This window comes from Barbatula barbatula (assembly GCF_947034865.1).
Source record: "Barbatula barbatula genome assembly, chromosome: 5".
Taxonomy (NCBI): domain Eukaryota; kingdom Metazoa; phylum Chordata; class Actinopteri; order Cypriniformes; family Nemacheilidae; genus Barbatula; species Barbatula barbatula.
Window position 1 is genome coordinate 4,385,206 of NC_136769.1, and position 21,600 is coordinate 4,406,805.

A 21,600-nucleotide genomic window follows, 5' to 3' on the forward strand; every position below is an offset into this window, starting at 1 on the left:
GCGCGAAACTGACGTCACTTCCTGTCTGAAATACATCGAAAGACTTTACGGCAGTTTCGGGTATTATTTATACCGTGACTGCTGTTGTTTTACACTCGTTACCCGATACGCTCAACGTGTTTTTATACATTTTGTATTACATTTATTAATAAGTGTATTCATTATATATGTAACCAGGTCAAAAGTTACTAAAGTCAATCACTGGACTGGTTATCAAAGCCCTTGGTTAAGTGAACTGCACATATAAAATGTTTTAGTGCTTTTCTCATTCATGGATGGAATGTTACGCTGGCCCTTTAAGAAACGTCACTGTATGGGAGTGTCGCGAGAGTGGTCTGAGAGGAGCGCGATTCTCCAACGGTTTTCCGGATGATGCTCATGTGGACGCTGTGTCGAATCAAGGCCACAAAAGTCGATTATATAACCACAATAGTGAGAAATATGCACTTCAGTGTTTGCTGGCCGGATGGCTGTGTATTGTGTTGATTAATGGTGATTGATGGTCATTTCTGTGTGGGGAAATCACAACAACACAACTCTTATCGAAGCGTAAGTGATGAACTATCACCAATACCAGTGTAGTGTTAAGATTATTTTGTGTATAATTTGATGTGATCCAGTGTTTTTGATTTGTGGTTATTTTGCCTAATTAAGAGGGGAGAAGAGTGCTCTGTGTAGGCCCTCAGTGTGTGTCTGGGGCTAGTGTGAAACATCAGAGGGAAAATCGAGTGTGTCTTTCACTGTGAAAGCGTTTACAGGTTATAGAGTGGTGATGAAAAGTAAGTTTGAATATCATTCATTTAATGTTTGAAGTTGTACAAGTGTTTATTTGATTTAATGTTTGAAGTTGTACAAGTGTTTATTTGCTGATGTAAGACTAGGTTAAATTGTTTAATCATTTTTGAAAGGTATTCCAAATACTCAATGTAATTTCTAATTTCATTGCCATGTACTTTGCATGTAACATAAAGTAACCTTTTCCTGGTATTCTGTGCTAACAAATGTTATAATTATTTGTGCATTTGTTTTCTAGAATGAGAGGCTGCTGCTGTTGTCTATGTTAGCTAGCCTAGTTTTTGTGATAGAGTCATTTAAATTTTGTAACTGAGAACAAGAGGGATAGAGAGACTCATTTTGATGTGAGAAGCAAACTTTATTGATTTTACTCACTTTACATAACCCTTTCTACTTTGAAGTTCCCGAAATTTTGCTTAATTAACGCTGCGCTGTTCCAAGTGCAGTCTGGAATAAAGTACCCCTTTATATATTTTTCATTCTGTGTCCGGTGTTGTCACTACCTCACGTACCGGGCCACATATATGTTTCTTTTTGATGTACGCTGCTGAGATATTTCTTGGTTTGTTAAATTGTTGCTGCATTATAATGCCTGTTTGTTTGAAGTTTGTTATAAAAAGTAACTGAATCCATTTCGGTTCAAATTCGGTTAATATATGGCACAAATTAACTTTGTTGAATTAAATAAATGGTCAAATTAAACTGAATTGTATCAATTCTCTAGACAGAAATGGGAAAATACAGATGTGTTTACAGATTATCTCAATTCGTTTTCTAAAGAGGGGTCTACTTAACTGTTCTAGATTGTTTAACACATGTCTGCATTTAAGAAACACAACATAAGTTATGTATTTATTCCATTCCTCACTCACACGATCTCTTACTCGCACACACACACTACATTCCTCATTGTAGAACATTGCATTGACCTTGTTCATCAACACAGTATGACAAAAATGTTTCCAAGTCTTCTTGATAGTAAAGCTGTAGCACTAGAGGCCGTGCCAAGTCAGGAGCCGTGTGTAGCTTGTAGGAGAAATAAAGTTGTGTTGTAACTGTACCGGGCTGTCTGTGTGGAGTGTTTCATATATCGATGGATTCTAGAGATCAGTATGTGTTACAGTCTCCTCCTCGAACATAATTTTGCCTTGTATCTTGTAAATGTCTTATAAATCAAATTAATATTTTCCTACACAGTTTATAAGATACATAATATTTTGTTTGTATATGTTGAAAAGACTGTAGTTTGACGGGGTCATTGGAGAAGCGGAATGAGGTATGAAGGAAAATGTGTAGATTTTATATTATTGTCAGAACGGATTTTAAGTTAAAGAGAATGTCAGTACTTAATTTGTTTGTGAGTTTATTGCACATGCTATCAATATAAAACATTTTATTTCATTTCATGTTGGTAATTTGTTACAATTATTTGTATTGTGTGTAAACATGATTCATATGTGAAGCTACATAGAAGCATTTTGTATTTCTTCTATAGTTTTCACAGTGTTCATGGTGCTCGTTGAGAGGAGTAAATAAATTGACACCCGTTTGAAACTCTGCGTCTTGATGAATATAACCAAGGGGCCGCTACATATCTTGCTTTCTCATTGACTGTAGGTTATCGCCGACGTCATTCAGTCAAAAGTCATTTCACACAGCAGGTGCATATATTTAGCATGCCAAATATTTCACAGGACTCTGCAAACTGAATCTGAAGCTTGAGCCACGTGGTTTACGAGTGAGCGGCCGCACACCTGCGTGTTTGCAGTAATGTGACAGAAAAGCCAGTGATAACATTTATACCTCGTATTGTTGGTACAGTAGTAAAAACCCACACAAACTTTTGAAAGAAATCCATCACAATATGTTTTATATATATTTGGGAAAACAAACCATTACGCACCTCTAGTGAATTCATAGTTTTATTCCATTTTAATATATGTATATCGTTTTTGAAATGCACTCATTTGCATTAACAGTAAAGTTTGACAGATCAAGAGCAGGGTGCTGTGTGACGTGAAGGCGTGTAAACTACACTATGATCCTTATTTAATCTTGGCAAAGTGATATGGAACTGTTATTAGGTCAGAAGATCTGGAACAACTTAGGTGTGCAGAATGTTATTGAACTACACTACAATTGCCATAAATGTAAAAGAATAAGGAATATTTTGCCTTCAAAACATTTTCATAATTTACTCAACCAATTGTCACTTCAAACCTCTATGACTTTCTTCTGCAGAACGCATTTTGGAAAAATATTTGGTCCCCATTCACTTGCATTAGATTTATGTCCATACAATAGAAGTTAAAAGGGAACAACTGTTATTGGTCACCAACATTTCAAAATATCTTCAATTTATCTTGTGTTTTTTCAACTATGAAATGTTTCTCTCCGCTCTGAGTTCTCGTATGCTTCTTGAGGTTACTCATAAATCTTTCCACACTGAAGTCACGCAAAAGACACTGATGACCCGCAAAAGGTTTCTCTCCAGTGAACTCTCATGTGAATCTTTAGGTGACTCGTATGTAAAAAACTCTTTCCACACTGTAGACATACATGAGGTTTCTCTCCATTGTGAATTCTCATGTGTGTCTTAAGGCTACCCAAGACTGCAAATGTCTTTCCGCACTGTAGACATGCATGAGGTTTCTCTCCATTGTGAATTCTCATGTGAATCTTTAGGTGACCTGTTTGTGTAAATGTCTTTCCACACTGTAGACATGTGTGAGGTTTCTCTCCAGTGTGAATTCTCATGTGAATCTTTAGGTGACCTGTCTTTGTAAAAGTCTTTCCACACTGTAGACATACATGAGGTTTCTCTCCATTGTGAATTCTCATGTGAATCTTTAGGTGACCTGTTTGTGTAAAAGTCTTTCCACAGTGTAGACATACATGATGTTTAATTAACAAAGTTCGGGAGGAGCCGTAGCATATAATCAGCCGGCTGGTCCACAATCAGCAATCACTGCACATACACAATTAGCCATAGCGAGCTCGCTCATAAATAGAGAATCCATCTTACCTGCTCGATCTCCTAAGATTAAGCATCAACGCGATGTCTGAGACCCACGTCATCGACGACAACCTGTTAGCGCTGCCGAGCGCTCATCAATCCAGCTCAGGATCGGATATAGCGAGCGATTCTCCGGATTCATCACGAGGCCGCCCGCTCCGCCGTTCTACACCTCGGAAGGCTAAGCCCAGAGGTGGCACATCGTCTCCTGGCTCTAAGAGACGTCCACCTGCTTCCCCGGCTTCTTCCTACACTTCCGCTCACAACGCGATCCCCGCCATACAGAAATGGACCGTCCAGGGCTTACGACTAGCTCTGTCCAACGCGGACGTCCACTTCCACAGGCGGATGACCAAGGCGGAGCTTTACGGCCTCTACGCCTCTTCCCTGGCGGACACCGCCTCACCGAAGGGCGCTACCGGGGGTTCCGCCACCAAGCCGGGCACGGCTCGCGGTTCTCCGTATTCCCGACCCGGGCAATCCACCTCCGCAGCTAGTCGCGGCCGCCCGCGGGGAAGCCGGAACAGCAGGGCTTCCGCGAGCGCAGGTATCGCCACGGACCCACCGGTCCCTCTCGCCGTTGGCCAGCTTCGGCCACCTGCAAACACCCCGCCAGCAGTAGCGGGCCGCCCTCAAAGCATTGGCTCACCAGCACCTGGAGCTCCGGTGCTTTACCACCCATTTCCTGCCCCTGGCTCTTGGCCCACGGCGCCTGCGTCGACCTCTAGCGCGAGGCTGCCTCAGCTAGCGATGCAGGCGCCGGGTCCTAGCCATTTCCCAACCCCCTCGGTAGCCGCCGCTAGCGCGAGGCTGCCTCAGCTAGCGATGCAGGCGCCGGTTCCTAGCCATTTCCCAGCCACCCTGGTAGCCGCTGCTAGCGCGAGCATGACTCCGCTAGCCGCTCAGGCGGCCGCCATTCCCCCCCTTCTCTCTCTTCCACAGGCTCGATCGAGCTTCTCATTGGCCTCGGCGACAGCTATGCCAGCGCCAATCAACGCACCAGCCCTGGAACCGCCTCCTGTTTCGGGGAACATAAGAGCACAGATCTTGACAGGTGCGGACACAGACCTTTATTTTCTCCTCTCACCATTATCACCCCCGTCAACCGAGCGGCAGATCACTTACGGTGATCTATCACTCACATTTAAAAATCAGTCACCCAACCACACCCGCACACTGTCTTTCCCCGAATTTACCGTTGCTTTTTCCCGTTACACTGACGTGATCTGCACTGCGTTCCCTCATAGGAGACGCGAGCTGGGCGATTACCTCGCCATCGTGGCAGAGCTCGCTCTCTCCTACGGGGGCGCGCATTTTTACACTTACCACAAACTTTTTTCCGCCAAATGTGCCATTCGTGTGGCTCAGTGGAACCAGTGCCCCTACTGGGGCGCACTGGACACTGAGTTGCATAACAGGGTTTTCTTAGGCGTTCGGAATATTTCCTGCGCGGTATGTCGCTCAGTAGCGCATTCTACTATCGACTGTCCCCTAGTCACCCCCTCTCTTCCCTCACGCCCAGTTACGCCTCCCAAATCCACTTCCTCTGTTCCGCGCCTGCCAAACCGCCCAGCAAACCAAGCTCACGGGCAACCCAGCAGTCTGGAAGCATGCAGGAGTTTCAATTCTGGCAGATGTTCCAGGCAGCGTTGTCGCTACCTGCACGTGTGCCTTTTCTGCAGCGGTGCACACGCTCGCATCGTATGCCCGATGTCCCAAATGCAGAATAAAAATCTAAAAAATTACCTCTCGACTCCCGTGAACGTTTCTTGTTTGTCTTTCGAGTTGTCTTCGCACCCCGACATTCAGTTCACGGACTACCTTCTGACCGGTCTCTCGAACGGCTTCGACCCCGGCGTTATCAGTCTTCCATCACGCAGCTTAATTTGCCCCAACCTTCAGTCCGCGCTTTCCGAACCAGAGTCAGTCGATCTCCTTATTAAAAAGGAGATTGACGCAAAATTCATTATCGGCCCTTTCGAAGCTCCCCCGTTTTCCGTATTTCGCATCAGCCCCATCGGCGTAGCAACGCGTAAATTCTCTGGCAAAAAGCGCCTCATTTTCGATCTCTCGTCACCGCACGGCTCGGCCTTTCCAAGCATCAACAGCCTCATTCCAATTGAGGAATTTTCGCTGCACTATCACAACATCGATCAAGCCATTACTTTAATAAAACATGCAGGTCGTGGAGCTTGGCTAGCCAAAGTCGACATTACATCCGCATTTAAAGTCATGCCCATCCACCCAGACTTCTGGCACCTTTTCGGCATTCAATGGCGCAATAAATTTTACTTTTCTGTCCGCCTCACTTTCGGCTGCAGAAGCAGCCCCAAAATCTTCGACATGTTGTCAGAGGCAATTTGCTGGATTCTCTCTAACAATTATGCAATTCCCTACCTAATCCACCTACTAGACGATTTTTTAATCATCTCGTCTCCCGACTCGTTTCCAGCTGCGCATCTAGCAAAAGTCCAACAGGTTTTTGAAAAACTCGGCGTCCCCCTTGCCCCAGACAAAACTTCAGGACCGAGCACTTCCATCGAATTTCTCGGAATAAAATTAGACTCTCTTCAATTCCAGGCTTCACTGCCAAAAGAGAAAATCGACAGAACAATCGTCATCGCTTCCTCGCTGTTAGCTAATCCCCGCTGCTCCAAACGCGAGCTCCTGTCCGTTCTCGGCCATCTGAATTTCGCGATGAGAATAATCCCGCAAGGTCGCCCGTTCGTCTCACACCTCCTCTCTCTCGCGTCCTCCGCGCACGCTTTAGAGGACATGTTATCCATATCCAGCCCCTGCCTTGACGAGCTGAGCTTATGGATACAATTTCTCAAGCAATGGAACGGCTTGTCATTTTTCTACAGTGACATGTCCTCCTCCCCCGTCGATATTCACCTTTTCACTGACGCCGCCCCTTCTGTAGGTTTCGGAGGCTTTTACCAAGGTCGTTGGTTTGCATCCTCTTGGCCCCCCCAGCTATTAGAGATTCCGCAGGCCTTAGCATCCTCTGCACTTTTCGAGCTGTATCCACTGGTCGTCGCAGCATCCCTATGGGGGAAAGAGTGGTCGGCTTCCAGTATTACCGTACATTGCGATAACGAGGCCACGGTTCATTGCATTAACAAAGGCCGCTCTCACTCCCCCGCTTTAATGCCGTTCCTCAGACGCCTCATCTGGATCTCAGCCTGTGACCAGTTCATTCTAACTGCCAAACACATTCCCGGAGCAAAAAATCAGATTGCTGATGCCCTTTCTCGTTTCGCTTTCCAGAAATTCAGGCAGCTGGCGCCCGAAGCAGACCCCTTGCCAACACCGATACCTCCCTATTCGGAGCTGATATTCCCGTAAACCACCCACTAAAAACCCTCCTCGATGCATCTCGAAACTCCATCATCCAAGCCGTCTCCCTTAGGACCCTCCAATCTTATCTCACCGCATGGAAAAGCTTCAAGGCGTTTCACCACGCGTTCAACATTCCCTTTCCCTCATTTTCCGTAATCTCCATCACCTCCTTCATCTCCTTCCTAAACTTGTCAAAAAACCTCCAAGCAAGCTCAATTAAAGGTTACATGAGTGGGGTCCAGTTCTTCCACAAGCTCATATTCAACTCTCCATCCGCAGCAATAGCCAGCTCCCACACATCTATGCTCATCAAGGGCATTCAAAGAACCCAGCCTGCTCGCCCAGACGCCAGGCAACCTATAACCCTGGATATACTGACCAGATGCATTTCCACCCTCCGTAAAGGATATCACTCCAAGCACGTAGATCGCACGCTCGACTCCATGTTTATCCTAGCCTTTTTCGGCTTTCTAAGATGTTCTGAAATTTCCACCACGTCCATCTTCAACCCCGTAATACATCCAACGTTATCCGACCTATCAGTACTCGATTCAGAGACGATCTCATTCTTAATTAAACAAAGCAAGACGGACCAAACCAGAAGGGGACATTTCATCTACATCTTCAACCTCCAGTCACCGATTCAGCCTTATCAGACCCTTCTAGCCTACCTTCACTTCAGGAAATCTCAGACCAAAACCACATCAGACCCTCTCTTCGTGGATGAATCTAACCGCCCAGCCACACGCTTCTGGTTCCAAAAACACCTCAAAGCCGTATTGCTCTTGTCTGGCATTCCCGCAGACCACTTTTCCGGCCACTCCTTCCGCATAGGCGCAGCAACTACAGCCGCCCAAAAAGGCCTATCGCAGTCTCAAATCCAAGCACTAGGGCGCTGGACGTCGGAAGCTTTTAAGAGCTACATCAGGTCAGATCTCTCAATCATCAGGGAAGCCCATCGAACCCTCATTTCCCGAATCATCTAAGAATCCATCCTTCACCCACATGGGCTCGAACCTCCACTATTCAGCCTTCATCTCCCTAGCGGGAGATCTCACTGTCACTGCAACCGCCTCAGCAATCACCAGGGATTCAGACCCAGCCTGCAGGGGCCATCGCCCAAGTCACAGGCTGTGCCACAGCAGACTCTTCAGCAGAAGCCTCCATCCAAGACGTCGAAGCCAGCGTCGCCGCAGCGATCGCCTCCGCAGAGGCCAGTGCTTCCATCCAAGTCATCGAAGCCAGCGTCGCCGCAGCGATCTCCTCCGCAGAGGCCAGTGCTTCCGTCTAAGATGTCGAAGCCAGCGTCGCCGCAGCGATCGCCTCCGCAGAGGCCAGTGCTTCCATCTAAGACGTCGAAGCCTGCGTCGCCGCAGCGATCGCCTCCGCAGAGGCCAGTGCTTCCATCCAAGTCATCGAAGCCAGCGTCGCCGCAGCGATCGCCTCCGCAGAGGCCAGTGCTTCCATCCAAGTCATCGAAGCCAGCGTCGCCGCAGCGATCTCCTCCGCAGAGGCCAGTGCTTCCGTCTAAGATGTCGAAGCCAGCGTCGCCGCAGCGATCGCCTCCGCAGAGGCCAGTGCTTCCATCTAAGACGTCGAAGCCTGCGTCGCCGCAGCGATCGCCTCCGCAGAGGCCAGTGCTTCCATCCAAGTCATCGAAGCCAGCGTCGCCGCAGCGATCGCCTCCGCAGAGGCCAGTGCTTCCATCCAAGTCATCGAAGCCAGCGTCGCCGCAGCGATCGCCTCCGCAGAGGCCAGTGCTTCCATCCAAGTCATCGAAGCCAGCGTCGCCGCAGCGATCGCCTCCGCAAGAGGCCAGTGCTTCCATCCAAATCATCGAAGCCAGCGTCGCCGCAGCGATCGCCTCCGCAGAGGCCAGTGCTTCCATCCAAGTCATCGAAGCCAGCGTCGCCGCAGCGATCGCCTCCGCAGAGGCCAGTGCTTCCATCCAAAGTCATCGAAGCCAGCGTCGCCGCAGCGATCGCCTCCGCAGAGGCCAGTGCTTCCATCCAAGTCATCGAAGCCAGCGTCGCCGCAGCGATCGCCTCCGCAGAGGCCAGTGCTTCCATCCAAAGTCATCGAAGCCAGCGTCGCCGCAGCGATCGCCTCCGCAGAGGCCAGTGCTTCCATCCAAGTCATCGAAGCCAGCGTCGCCGCAGCGATCGCCTCCGCAGAGGCCAGTGCTTCCATCCAAGTCATCGAAGCCAGCGTCGCCACAGCGATCTCCTCCACAGAGGCCAGTGCTTCCGTCTAAGATGTCGAAGCCAGCGTCGCCGCAGCGATCGCCTCCGCAGAGGCCAGTGCTTCCATCTAAGACGTCGAAGCCTGCGTCGCCGCAGCGATCGCCTCCGCAGAGGCCAGTGCTTCCATCCAAGACGTCGAAGCCAGCGTCGCCGCAGCGATCTCCTCCACAGAGGCCAGTGCTTCCGTCTAAGATGTCGAAGCCAGCGTCGCCGCAGCGATCGCCTCCGCAGAGGCCAGCGCTTCCATCTAAGACGTCGAAGCCTGCGTCGCCGCAGCGATCGCCTCCGCAGAGGCCAGTGCTTCCATCTCGTGTTCTGCCATCTACAACTTTCTAAGGATCAAGAACAACAGCAGCTCTCTCCCCAGCAGGAACCTCCATCAGGTGCTCTACTTCAGCTGGATCCCTCCTTCAGTAGCCCCCTCCCAGCATCAGTCCTCATCCAGGGACACCCACGAAGACAGCAGGCATCCTCTCTCCATATCAGTCTCAAACATCCTTGGAGGAACCCCTGCCCCAGTCTTGCCTCATCTCAAACCACACCTTCTAAGGAGTCACCATCCTCTTGTCCTTACCCGAACGCAGTCCACGCCTCCATACTGTCCAGCACCGCGTTTTGGGGGGGTATGCGTACTCCGGCGGCTGTCCAACTTCTTGCTTTATGGGGGGTGTGCTCTGGGCTCAAACCGGTTCCGAGCTCGGCGCACTCACCCTGACCAAGGTGTAGTGTTTCGGGTTCGGATAGATCTGGCGAGCTCGGAGCCCGCTTCCCGGACAGCACGCCAAATACGCATAACCTTCATAACCAAGCTCTTGCTTTATTATCCCTATCAACATCGCTGTTATCTGCGCAGGTGAACTCGTGAAATGATGTTTAATTAACAAAGTTCGGGAGGAGCCGTAGCATATAATCAGCCGGCTGGTCCACAATCAGCAATCACTGCACATACACAATTAGCCATAGCGAGCTCGCTCATAAATAGAGAATCCATCTTACCTGCTCGATCTCCTAAGATTAAGCATCCCTCCTCCACCCCGGCTCCTCTCCCAAACTCACTTTTCTTTTGCAAGAGCCCCGGGGGGTGTGCTCTGGGCTCAAACCGGTTCCGAGCTCGGCGCACTCACCCTGACCAAGGTGTAGTGTTTCGGGTTCGGATAGATCTGGCGAGCTCGGAGCCCGCTTCCCGGACAGCACGCCAAATACGCATAACCTTCATAACCAAGCTCTTGCTTTATTATCCCTATCAACATCGCTGTTATCTGCGCAGGTGAACTCGTGAAATGAGGTTTCTCTCCAGTGTGAATTCTCATGTGTGTCTTAAGGCTACTCGTATCTGTAAAAGTCTTTCCACACTGTAGACATGCGTGAGGTTTCTCTCCGGTGTGAATTCTCATGTGTGTCTCAAGGTTACCTGTTTGTGTAAAAGTCTTTCCACAGTGTAGACATACATGAGGTTTCTCTCCAGTGTGAATTCTCATGTGTGTCTTAAGGCTACCCAAGACTGTAAAAGTCTTTCCACACTGTAGACATGCGTGAGGTTTCTCTCCATTGTGAATTCTCATGTGAATCTTTAGGTGACCTGTTTGTGTAAAAGTCTTTCCACACTGTAGACATGCGTGAGGTTTCTCTCCAGTGTGAATTCTCATGTGTGTCTTAAGGCTACTCGTATCTGTAAAAGTCTTTCCACACTGTAGACATACATGAGGTTTCTCTCCAGTGTGAATTCTCATGTGTGTCCCAAGGTTTCCTGTTTGTGTAAAAGTCTTTCCACATATTAGACATACATGAGGTTTCTCTCCATTGTGAATTCTCATGTGTGTCTTAAGGCTACCCAAGACTGTAAAAGTCTTTCCACACTGTAGACATACATGAGGTTTCTCTCCATTGTGAATTCTCATGTGAATCTTTAGGTGACCTGTTTGTGTAAAAGTCTTTCCACACTGTAGACATACATTAGGTTTCTCTCCGGTGTGAATTCTCATGTGTGTCTTAAGGCTACTCGTATCTGTAAAAGTCTTTCCACACTGTAGACATGCGTGAGGTTTCTCTCCGGTGTGAATTCTCATGTGTGTCTCAAGGTTACCTGTTTGTGTAAAAGTCTTTCCACAGTGTAGACATACATGAGGTTTCTCTCCAGTGTGAATTCTCATGTGTGTCTTAAGGCTACCCAAGACTGTAAAAGTCTTTCCACACTGTAGACATGCGTGAGGTTTCTCTCCAGTGTGAATTCTCATGTGAATCTTTAGGTGACCTGTTTGTGTAAAAGTCTTTCCACACTGTAGACATGCGTGAGGTTTCTCTCCAGTGTGAATTCTCATGTGTGTCTTAAGGCTACTCGTATCTGTAAAAGTCTTTCCACACTGTAGACATACATGAGGTTTCTCTCCAGTGTGAATTCTCATGTGTGTCTCAAGGTTTCCTGTTTGTGTAAAAGTCTTTCCACATATTAGACATACATGAGGTTTCTCTCCATTGTGAATTCTCATGTGTGTCTTAAGGCTTCCTGTTTGTGTAAAAGTCTTTCCACACTGTAGACATGCTTGAGGTTTCTCTCCAGTGTGAATTCTCATGTGAATCTTTAGGTGACCTGTTTGTGTAAATCTCTTTCCACACTGTAGACATGCGTGAGGTTTCTCTCCAGTGTGAATTCTCATGTGCTGTTTTTCACTCTTTTTGTCTCCCGTTCTCAGAGCTTCTTCCAGTGAACCTTTCTGCAACTTTTTTGCACGTTGATGTTTCTGATCAGCATCTTTTACTTCATCTTGACTGTCCTTATTCACTTCCATCATATCTGAAGTGAACAAAACTATTTGTTAAACACAGTTTTACAAATGTACAAAACAACATCACAAGACAAGATCTTAGTTTCATTTTCAGGGAACACAGTCATTCAGTGCACTGAGTATTGCTTTGGATAAAAGTGTTTGCCATATAAGATGAACACATCCTAAGAGAATATTTTAACTTTACTCTGTTTAAATTACAACATAAAATGAGTTTAGACTGCACATTATTGACATTTGTATTTGATTGACAAAATGTATTCATTGTGCAACCCAGAGAGCAAAGGATTGTTTATTATAATCATTTTTGTTACTGAATTATGTGTTTTATAATTAAAATCATTACTGCCATGATATCTCAGTGGTTTGGATTGAATGAATCAAGTATAAATCAAGAATCAATGCAAACGATTTTCAGGTACAAAAAAAGTCATCAGATGTGAAATAACACTACATAGTCTTCACTGTATAAATTGAATATAGATCAATCCTTATTAAAGTCACACCAGTCAAGAGCTTTGAGTGACGATTTTCTTTTGTTGTTTTATTAACAATAATAACAGACTGTGATTTATAAAGCTGCTGTCACTTTAAGTTCAGTACAGCAGAAACGATGCCCCTAAAAATATAGTCGAGTAAAAGAAAGAATGACAACTAAAAACCAACAGACTGTGTCTCATGTAGTCGAGTAAAAGAACAAAAGCATGTTTTCTTTTCAATAAGACGATAAAAAAACCAACAGACTGATGAAAATGTGAAAAAGGGTCAAAATGCTGTGCTCTACAAACTCAAAGCAGAACGATCGTCACCTTATAGCCAAACATGTGATTCTATTGTACCTGTACCTATTTGTTTGGACTGCCTGTGTATGACCCTTGCCTGGTATACACATTCACGGAAGCTGGCACTGACGTAATTTCCTGTTTGCTGCGAGTTCGCGGAGAGTTTACTGAGAGCGCGTGGTTTGAGCGGGAGCTCTTTCAAATCTAATAATTCTTGTTACATCTTGAAGAATTGTGTCTTAAATTGTTATTAAGCGAGAGTGAAACCTATCCTTAAGCATAGCATAAACAAATATCGTTGTTAAACGTACTGATAAATTATTTGTATCGGATCATTCTGTGTTAGCCCTTAGGCTATTAGCATTACCAGCCTGCATACTGCTTAACTCGCTGTTCTCATTATTACATCACTAATGGCTAATGCTAATGCTTCAGACGTGTTTGTACCTTTGAGTGCAGATGAGGAAACGCTTGCGCTTCAGTCGGAATTGGAGGCTGTGGAAAAGCAGATCCAGGGTTTACTTGAGAAGCAAACACGGCTGCGAGAACGTATAACAGCGCTGGAAACACCCCGTGCTGAAGCTCGCAAATCCGCAGTAAGTTTTCATCGTGATTATAATACTTCTTCCACTTCAACTCCGCGTGTTTCTCTGCACAGAGCCCAGGCTACGAGAACACGACCAGCCCAAATGAACTTCAGCCCCGCACTGGCACACCAACGGCGAAAGGCGCTAGCCAGGACCGTTGAGATGACTCAGCTGCCGCCACCGGTCTTCGAGATCCAGACCAGGAACCGCTTTGCCGCCCTCTGCGAGACCGAATGCAACGCTGTGATCATCGGAGACTCGATCGTCCGGAACATACGCGCTACATCTACTACAGGTAAGGTGCGCACTCACTGTTTTCCCGGCGCTCGTGTTCTTGATGTGTCTGCGCATGTACCTGCGATCCTGAAGGACAACTCTAACGTCGAAGCTGTCGTGCTGCACGCGGGAGTGAACGACGTCAGAATGCGGCAGTCAGAGATCCTGAAGAGGGACTTCAGGAGTCTGATCGAGACGGTACGCAACGCATCGCCCACAGCGAGGATTATCCTATCAGGACCACTGCCTACCTACCGACGAGGGAATGATAAGTTCAGTAGACTTTTACAATTACCTCCGCTACTAAAGATAGCTTCGCAAAGAGCTTGCCAGATCTGACTCCTTTAATAACCATACCAATAAATAAAGAATCGCTCGATGTCATGACCAGGAAATTGGGTACTATTTTCTAATACATTAGAAGCTGTTGCACCTACGAAGTCAAAAAAGATTAATGAGAAAAATATTGCACCATGGTACAATAGCACCACTCGCGCCCTTAAAAGAGAAACTTGCAAACTAGAGCGCAAATGGATAAAATCGCAATTAGAAGTCTTTAAAATGGCGTGGAAAGAGAGTGCAAATTGTTATAAAAAGGCACTAAAAGCAGCAAAGGGTGACCTCATAGAAACCCACAAAAACAATCCAAGGTTTCTATTTAGCACAGTCGCTAAATTAACAACAGACACCACCTGACCTGGCTATTCCGCCGCACCTCGGTAGCAATGAATTCATGAAATTCTTTACAGAGAAAATCGAAAACATTCGTGACAAAATTGTAAAAACTCAACCTCCAAATCTGTCCTATGAATTAGCACAAACCATCGCTCAAAAACAAAGGCTCCAGCGTTTTTCACCTATATAACAGGAAGATTTAATTAAACTTATCGCAACTTCTAAACCTACAACTTGCTTATTAGACCCCATACCAACTAAATTATTAAAAGAGTTACTACCTGTTGCAATTGAGCCCATTTATAACATTATCAACTCGTCAATTAATCTAGGCCATGTCCCAGGACCCTTTAAAATGGCCGTCATTAAGCCTCTAATCAAGAAACCAAACTTAGATCCAAATGAACTTGGAAACTATAGACCGATTTAAAATCTCCCATACCTGTCTAAAATACTAGAAAAAGTAGTGTGTACTCAGTTGTGCTCTTTCTTACAAAATAACAACATGGACGAAAAAGTTCAGTCAGGCTTTAGATGGCATCATAGCACTGAAACTGCGCTCGTTAAAATTACAAACGACCTGCTTATAGCATCAGATAAAGGTAACATCTGACTCCTGGTCCTGCTTGACCTTAGTGCTGCGTTCGATACCGTAGACCATAACATACTTCTAGATCGCTTACACAGCTATACCGGTATTGAGGGACAGGCACTACAGTGGTTTAGATCTTACTTGTCAGAAAGACATAAATTTGTCCATTTAAATGGGGAATCATCCAATCTAACGCAAGTAAATTATGGATTACCTCAGGGATCGGTTCTGGGACCTGTGCTGTTCTCCATATACATGCTTCCCCTTGGAAACATTATTAAAAAACATGGAATTAGCTTCCATTGCTATGCAGATAATACTCAGCTATATATCTCATCAAAACCAGATGATTCCTCCCAGCTATCCAAATTGGCAGAGTGCATTGAAGATATAAAACATTGGATGACCTGTAATTTCCTTCTTTTAAATTCTAATAAAACAGAAATATTACTTATCGGACCAAAGACACGCAAACCAAATATTTCTGATTATAAACTGCAAGTTGAAGGATGTACCGTTACTCCAACAAATACAGTAAAAGATCTAGGCGTTATATTAGACAGCAACCTGTCATTTCGAAATCACATCTCAAATGTCACAAAAACAGCCTTTTTCCACCTAAGAAATGTTGCAAAGTTACGAAATATTCTGTGTGTTGCTGACGTGTAGAAGCTTATTCATGCATTTATGACCTCAAGACTTGACTACTGTAATGCACTACTTAGTGTTTGTCCTCCATCATCAATAAACAAACTACAGTTAGTTCAGAACGCAGCTGCCAGAGTTCTAACCAGGTCCAGAAAATACCATCACATAACCCCAATTTTATCAACCCTTCACTGGCTTCACATTAAGTATCGTATTGACTTTAAAGTTCTTTTAATCACTTATAAAGCCTTAAAGGGTTTAGCCCCTACCTACCTAACAGAGCTTCTATCACACTACAACCCATCACGCTCTCTAAGATCTCAAAACTCAGGACTTTTGATAACACCTAGAATAACTAAATCCACCAAAGGGGGTCGAGCTTTCTCATACGTAGCACCTAAACTCTGGAATAACCTTCCTGACACTATTCGAGGATCAGACACACTCGCCCAATTTAAATCTAGACTAAAGACACATCTTTACAGCCAAGCATTCACTTAAAGCAAATATGCTTAATAAACCACCAGGAGATGCTGACATTAGATATTATTTACTAGAATAACTGGATTTATTATATAACACACCATGTAGTGTGTTTTACCCTTTCTTGGGTTTTTCCCCTGTAAAGCTGCTTTGGAACAATGCAAATTGTGAAAAGCGCTATATAAATAAAATTGAATTGAATATTGAACCTTTACCAGATCACAACCAGATCAAGTTATGATCATTTTATGCAGTTTAGTGATTCCCTTTCAGTTCTAATCTTCTGCATTTGTGGTTTATCAAATAAATTAAAGCTTAATAATTCCTCCACTGTCAGAAATAAAGATTTAAAAACAGAAACCAACCTCTGTGTTCTTTAGTCCTCTGAGTTTCTGTTGTGTGTAGTTCTGGATCTCTCGTGTTCTCAAGCTTCTCTTCCACAAACTCCAACAACTGTGTGAAGATTTCAGTTCTTACACCTGAAGTGATTCTTCTGCTTGTTGCTTTCTGGTATTTATTGGTGGTTTGATGTAGGAGGAGCTTTACTGAAGGTGTCAATCACTGTTGGTGTGAACTGGAGATGTTAGAGAGACATTGTCAATAACTCAACTCAGCTTCACTTATATAACATCACTAAAAACAACAATTGTTGACCAAGATGCTGTCCACTATATCAAATACCAACATTTATCTCCATGTGTAACATAAATGACAAAAACATCTCGGCCACATCACAAATCAACTACAGAAACCCAAGCAAAGTGAGAGCAGTTGTCATAAAAACATCTAACAATGTTCAATTTCTTTGGTCTTATTCATGATGGATAAATATTCAACTGCTTATTATTTATTATATTATTATAAATATCAATGATTGTAGCAGTTTGATTATCGATATATACTATCATGAAAAAATATTGCGCTGTAGTCTATCGATATTTTTGCCCAACCGACAGAAATTGGCTGCAAATCGAAATTCAAAATAAAAAACTATTCAATTGAAAAGAATGAGAGTTTAATTATTTAATAACTTCTGAAGGACTTTGATTTGACCGGTTACAACAAGACCCTCAGGTTATAAAACTGTCTGGTGTTTTAAATCACAGAAGTTTTGAGCTTTTAAAATCGATATCAAATTCTGCCTATTTAAAACACAAACATCTGTTTTGTGAAGACATTTCCATGAGAGTTTAAGATATCAGCATAATGAAGGAGGTGAAAATGGGAACTATGGGTGTAGAATAATGACAGCTGTTAACACTGATGTGTCTGTTATACTGAAACAAAAAGAAAACATTCATGATCATCAGCAGAAGACCGGCAGCTCTATTAACACCAATGGATGTGTTTTCACTGTTAGGCTAATAACAGGTAAGTGACAAATGTGACGTTAGGCTATTGAATTTTATTTTAAGCGAAACAAAAACACTTGACAGTAGTACAAACCACTTACACTTGTCATTGAAAGTTGATCTTGTAGTTTCAAAGAATCGCTCAGATAAAGAACGTTAGGCTAAATCTAACAACTGTAGAACTCTCAGCTTCAGACTTTCATTCACAATCATGTCATGTAGGAAAATACATCTGATTTAAACAAAATCAATCATCCATTTTATATCGATCTATATATTGATCTTAAATTCCTCAATTCTCAAGCTTCTCTTCCACAAACTCCAACAACTGTGTGAAGATTTCAGTTCATACACCTGAAGTGATTCTTCTGCTTGTTGTTGTTGGACTTTTCATGTAGTCCTGCATGTTAAAAAATTTGAAGAACCGAAGAGAAGATGTGTCTCCACAACAACCCAGATCTCTCTTTAACACATATTTCTACAGTATTTGACTCCTCCTCAGTCTCCGGGCAGTATTTTCCCCCAGCAACCAATCAGGTTCTGCCACCTCCCTTGACTCCATTTCCATTTTACACAGCACTTCTTAGAAACTAGGTGTTTGTTCCCTTTCTTGGTGTCATGATTTCAACTCTCTTCCAGATAACATGTGACAAACAACTTAAACGGAATTAAATGAAACAAAATCTTAATGTTTATATGGTTAAAACACATCTATTAAACTTATACATTGATTAAAACAAAAACACTCGTTCATTTATATATTGATCTTAAACATTGCCTTCTGGTATTTATTGGTGGTTTGATGTTGGTGTGAACTGGAGGTGTTAGAGAGACATTGTCAATAACTCAACTCAGCTTCACTTATATAACATCACTATAAACAACAATTGTTGATATAGGATTTTTATTGTGATTTTTATTATGGGTTAAACGTGCTTTATGATTTCAGTAAAGATCATTAACTGTGCATGATATGTTAAAAATATAACCAGTGTGTGTGAGTTGAGTTAAGGACTTATTTGGAGGGAACTTTCTGTACCCAAATAATATGTGTGTGTGTAAAGATCAGATTGCGCAGAGCTCATCGAAATTTGGTGATGTATGGGGTCTCCACAAATAGTCGGGACAAGCAGCGTGAGCTGAGGAACAAAGGAGAGGCAGCGGATTGGACGTGTTCCCAGGATTTCACATCCGCAAAAGGACAGTAGCTTCTCGAGCTAAAAAGGGACACCAAAAAGGATTATAAATACCATGTAAAATTATTCTTTGGGTGTGAGTCCTGTGTGAGATATCAGTTCTCTTGAAAGACTGAGTCTGAGGCAACTCACCCAGCAGCTGTTGTATTTTTTGAATTCTCTGATCAATAAACTTCAAGATTTTACTTTGACTGGCCTCTCTCCAATTCTGAACACGCAGAACATTGTTTTAATGTTCATCATTGACCAAGATGCTGTCCACTATATCAAATACCAATATTTATCTCCATGTGTAACATAAATGACAAAAACATCTCGGCCACATCACATATCAACTACAGAAACCCAAGCAAAGTGAGAGCAGTTGTCATAAAAACATCTAACAATGTTCAATTTCTTATTCATGATGGATAAATATTCAACTCCTTATTATTTACAGTGTTTCTAACTTTAACTCTCATTATATTAGCGCTGTGTATTGACAAAGGCCTTGTGATACGATACATATCACCTTAAGTCAAAATGCAATAGATTTTTACTAATAAAATGTAATACAAATAAAAAGTCTCCCTCTTGAGACATTGGCCATATGTACTGTAGCATATATGACGATAAAACACAATGAAAAATATCACAGATTGTAGCGTTTGGATTATCGATACACTATCATGAAAAAATATTGCGCTGTAGTCTATCGATATTTTTGCACAACCGACAGAAATTGGCTGCAAATCGAAATTCAGAATAAAAAACGATTCAATTGAAAAGAATGAGAGTTAAATCATTCAATAACTTCTGAAGGACTTTGATTTGACCGGTTACATCAAGACCCTCAGGTTATAAAACTGTCTGGTATTTTAAATCACAGAAGTTTTGAGCTTTTAAAATCGATATCAAATTCTGCCTATTTAAAACACAAACATCTGTTTTGTGAAGATGTGGTCAGTAAGTGGGGGTTGCATGTTCTGCTTAAGTGTGTGGGGGAACAAGAAGCATCTTATTGTGGTATTTGTGCACACTGAAGGATTTTATCTTATTGTGGTATTAAACGTGCCTTTACATTCAATATGCTTTAGGATTCCATTATTGTTAACCAACTGTGCATAACATGTTGAAAATATAACCAAGTGTGTGAGTTGTGTTAACCAAGAACCAAGGGCTGATATTGAGTGTATTCTTCCATAGGAAATACTATGTATGTGTGTTAAGATCAGGTTACGCACAGAGCATGTTGGGCCCCCTGTATAATCTGTTACAGATGAGGATTTGAAAAACAAGGCAGTGAGCTGATTGGCTGGAGAGCAGACAAAGGGGAGACGATCTGATTGGACCCCACCATGGAGAAGAGAACGCGCAGAACATTGCTTTAATGTTCAACAGAACACGAGAGATCCAGAACTACACACAACAGAAACTCAGAGGACTAAAGAACACAGAGGTTGGTTTCTGTTTTTAAATCTTTATTTCTGACAGTGGAGGAATTATTAAGCTTTAATTTATTTGATAAACCACAAATGCAGAAGATTAGAACTGAAAGTGAATCACTAAACTGCATAAAGTGATCATAACTTGATCTGGTTGTGATCTGGTAAAGGTTCAATAGAATCACATGTTTTGCTATAAGGTTATGGAAGCAAATAAGAGACATAATGTTTTGAAATTTAACAGCCAATGAATACTTGAGTTTGAATTATTTTACTTTGGAAACCTTGTATCTGAATTTATTTGTTTCGAATTTACCTCTATGAAATTTAAATATGAAAATTCTTGATTTCCATTTTAAAAACTTGAATTTAATGCTCACAAATTCAGATACAAAACAAAATCAACTTACAGAATTTCAGATAAAATACATTCAGGTTGATCAAATTCGATTGCTCTTATTCAGATCTAAAATTTCAAGTTAATATTTTTCAAAGAAAACATTTGTCTAATTCGACTGCTCAAATTCAGATCGAAAAATTCAAGTTAAATATACACATGGTAACATCCGGGCTACCCAGGATAGGAAAAACAGTTGAGCCCAGAGCCCGTCTGCAATTGAACCGAACCATTGAACCGAACCATTGAACCGAACCAATGAACCGAACCATTGAACCGAACCAATGAACCGACGTCGGGCGGCCTATCAGAGCATGTCAACCTGACTGTCTGTCATGATCCAAGAAGAGGCAAAGTCACGTATATGAAACCTGTAAAGAAGATGACTTCTTATGGCAAGCCGTTTTGACATAAAAACCTTGGGTTTGACTATCCATAAAATATATTTTAGATAGTTTTAATTGTATTTCGACGAGTCAAAATTGTAATTTCACTAGTCAAATTGATAATTAGAGATATCTGCAATTATAATTGCGCTAGTAAGAAATATGATTCGAGATATCTGTAAATATGTTTTGACTAGTCAAAACTCTATTTTAGATATCTGTAATGACCTCATAGATATCTAAAATTATCGCGTCACAAATACGCAAAGTATTTAAAGATATCTCTAATTCAGTTTCGACTAGTCTCAATTATATTTTAAGATATCTGAATCGTGCCTGCTCCTAGTCGAATCTGCTGTTGTGTGACGTGAGATTTAATCTCCTCAGCTCCTCCCCTACACCAGAGCCAAAACCAAAAGCGCAACGGCTAATGCTATCACCTTGGCTTCATCGGAACACAGCAAAGGAGACAACAGGCTAGTTTTTTAAACGGATGTCAATGGGTTTTGTTCGCTTTTACGCTTTCTCCAGTTGGATGTCTTAAAGACCCTTCGATCTAACTAAAATAAGGGTTTCTTATCTATGCCAGAGCCCCTCCTTATACCTAGTGCTAACGGCTAACA

General features: G+C 43.2%; 1 protein-coding gene and 1 long non-coding RNA gene across 2 annotated transcripts; both read left to right on the plus strand.

The window, feature by feature from the left end:
* Positions 1-328: 328 nt before the first annotated feature.
* On the plus strand, positions 329-2,346 carry LOC306894094. Its single transcript, XR_013786657.1, has 3 exons — positions 329-549; positions 655-779; positions 1,034-2,346. It is a non-coding gene; the product is annotated as an uncharacterized lncRNA (long non-coding RNA).
* A 10,764-nt stretch (positions 2,347-13,110) lies between these two features.
* On the plus strand, positions 13,111-18,961 carry LOC306894096 (uncharacterized protein). The gene is made up of 2 exons (XM_079456338.1): positions 13,111-14,096; positions 18,639-18,961. The coding sequence occupies exons 1-2, from the start codon at positions 13,375-13,377 to the stop codon at positions 18,670-18,672; spliced, it is 756 nt and encodes a 251-aa protein (XP_079312464.1). The 5' UTR covers positions 13,111-13,374; the 3' UTR covers positions 18,673-18,961.
* Positions 18,962-21,600: the final 2,639 nt, after the last annotated feature.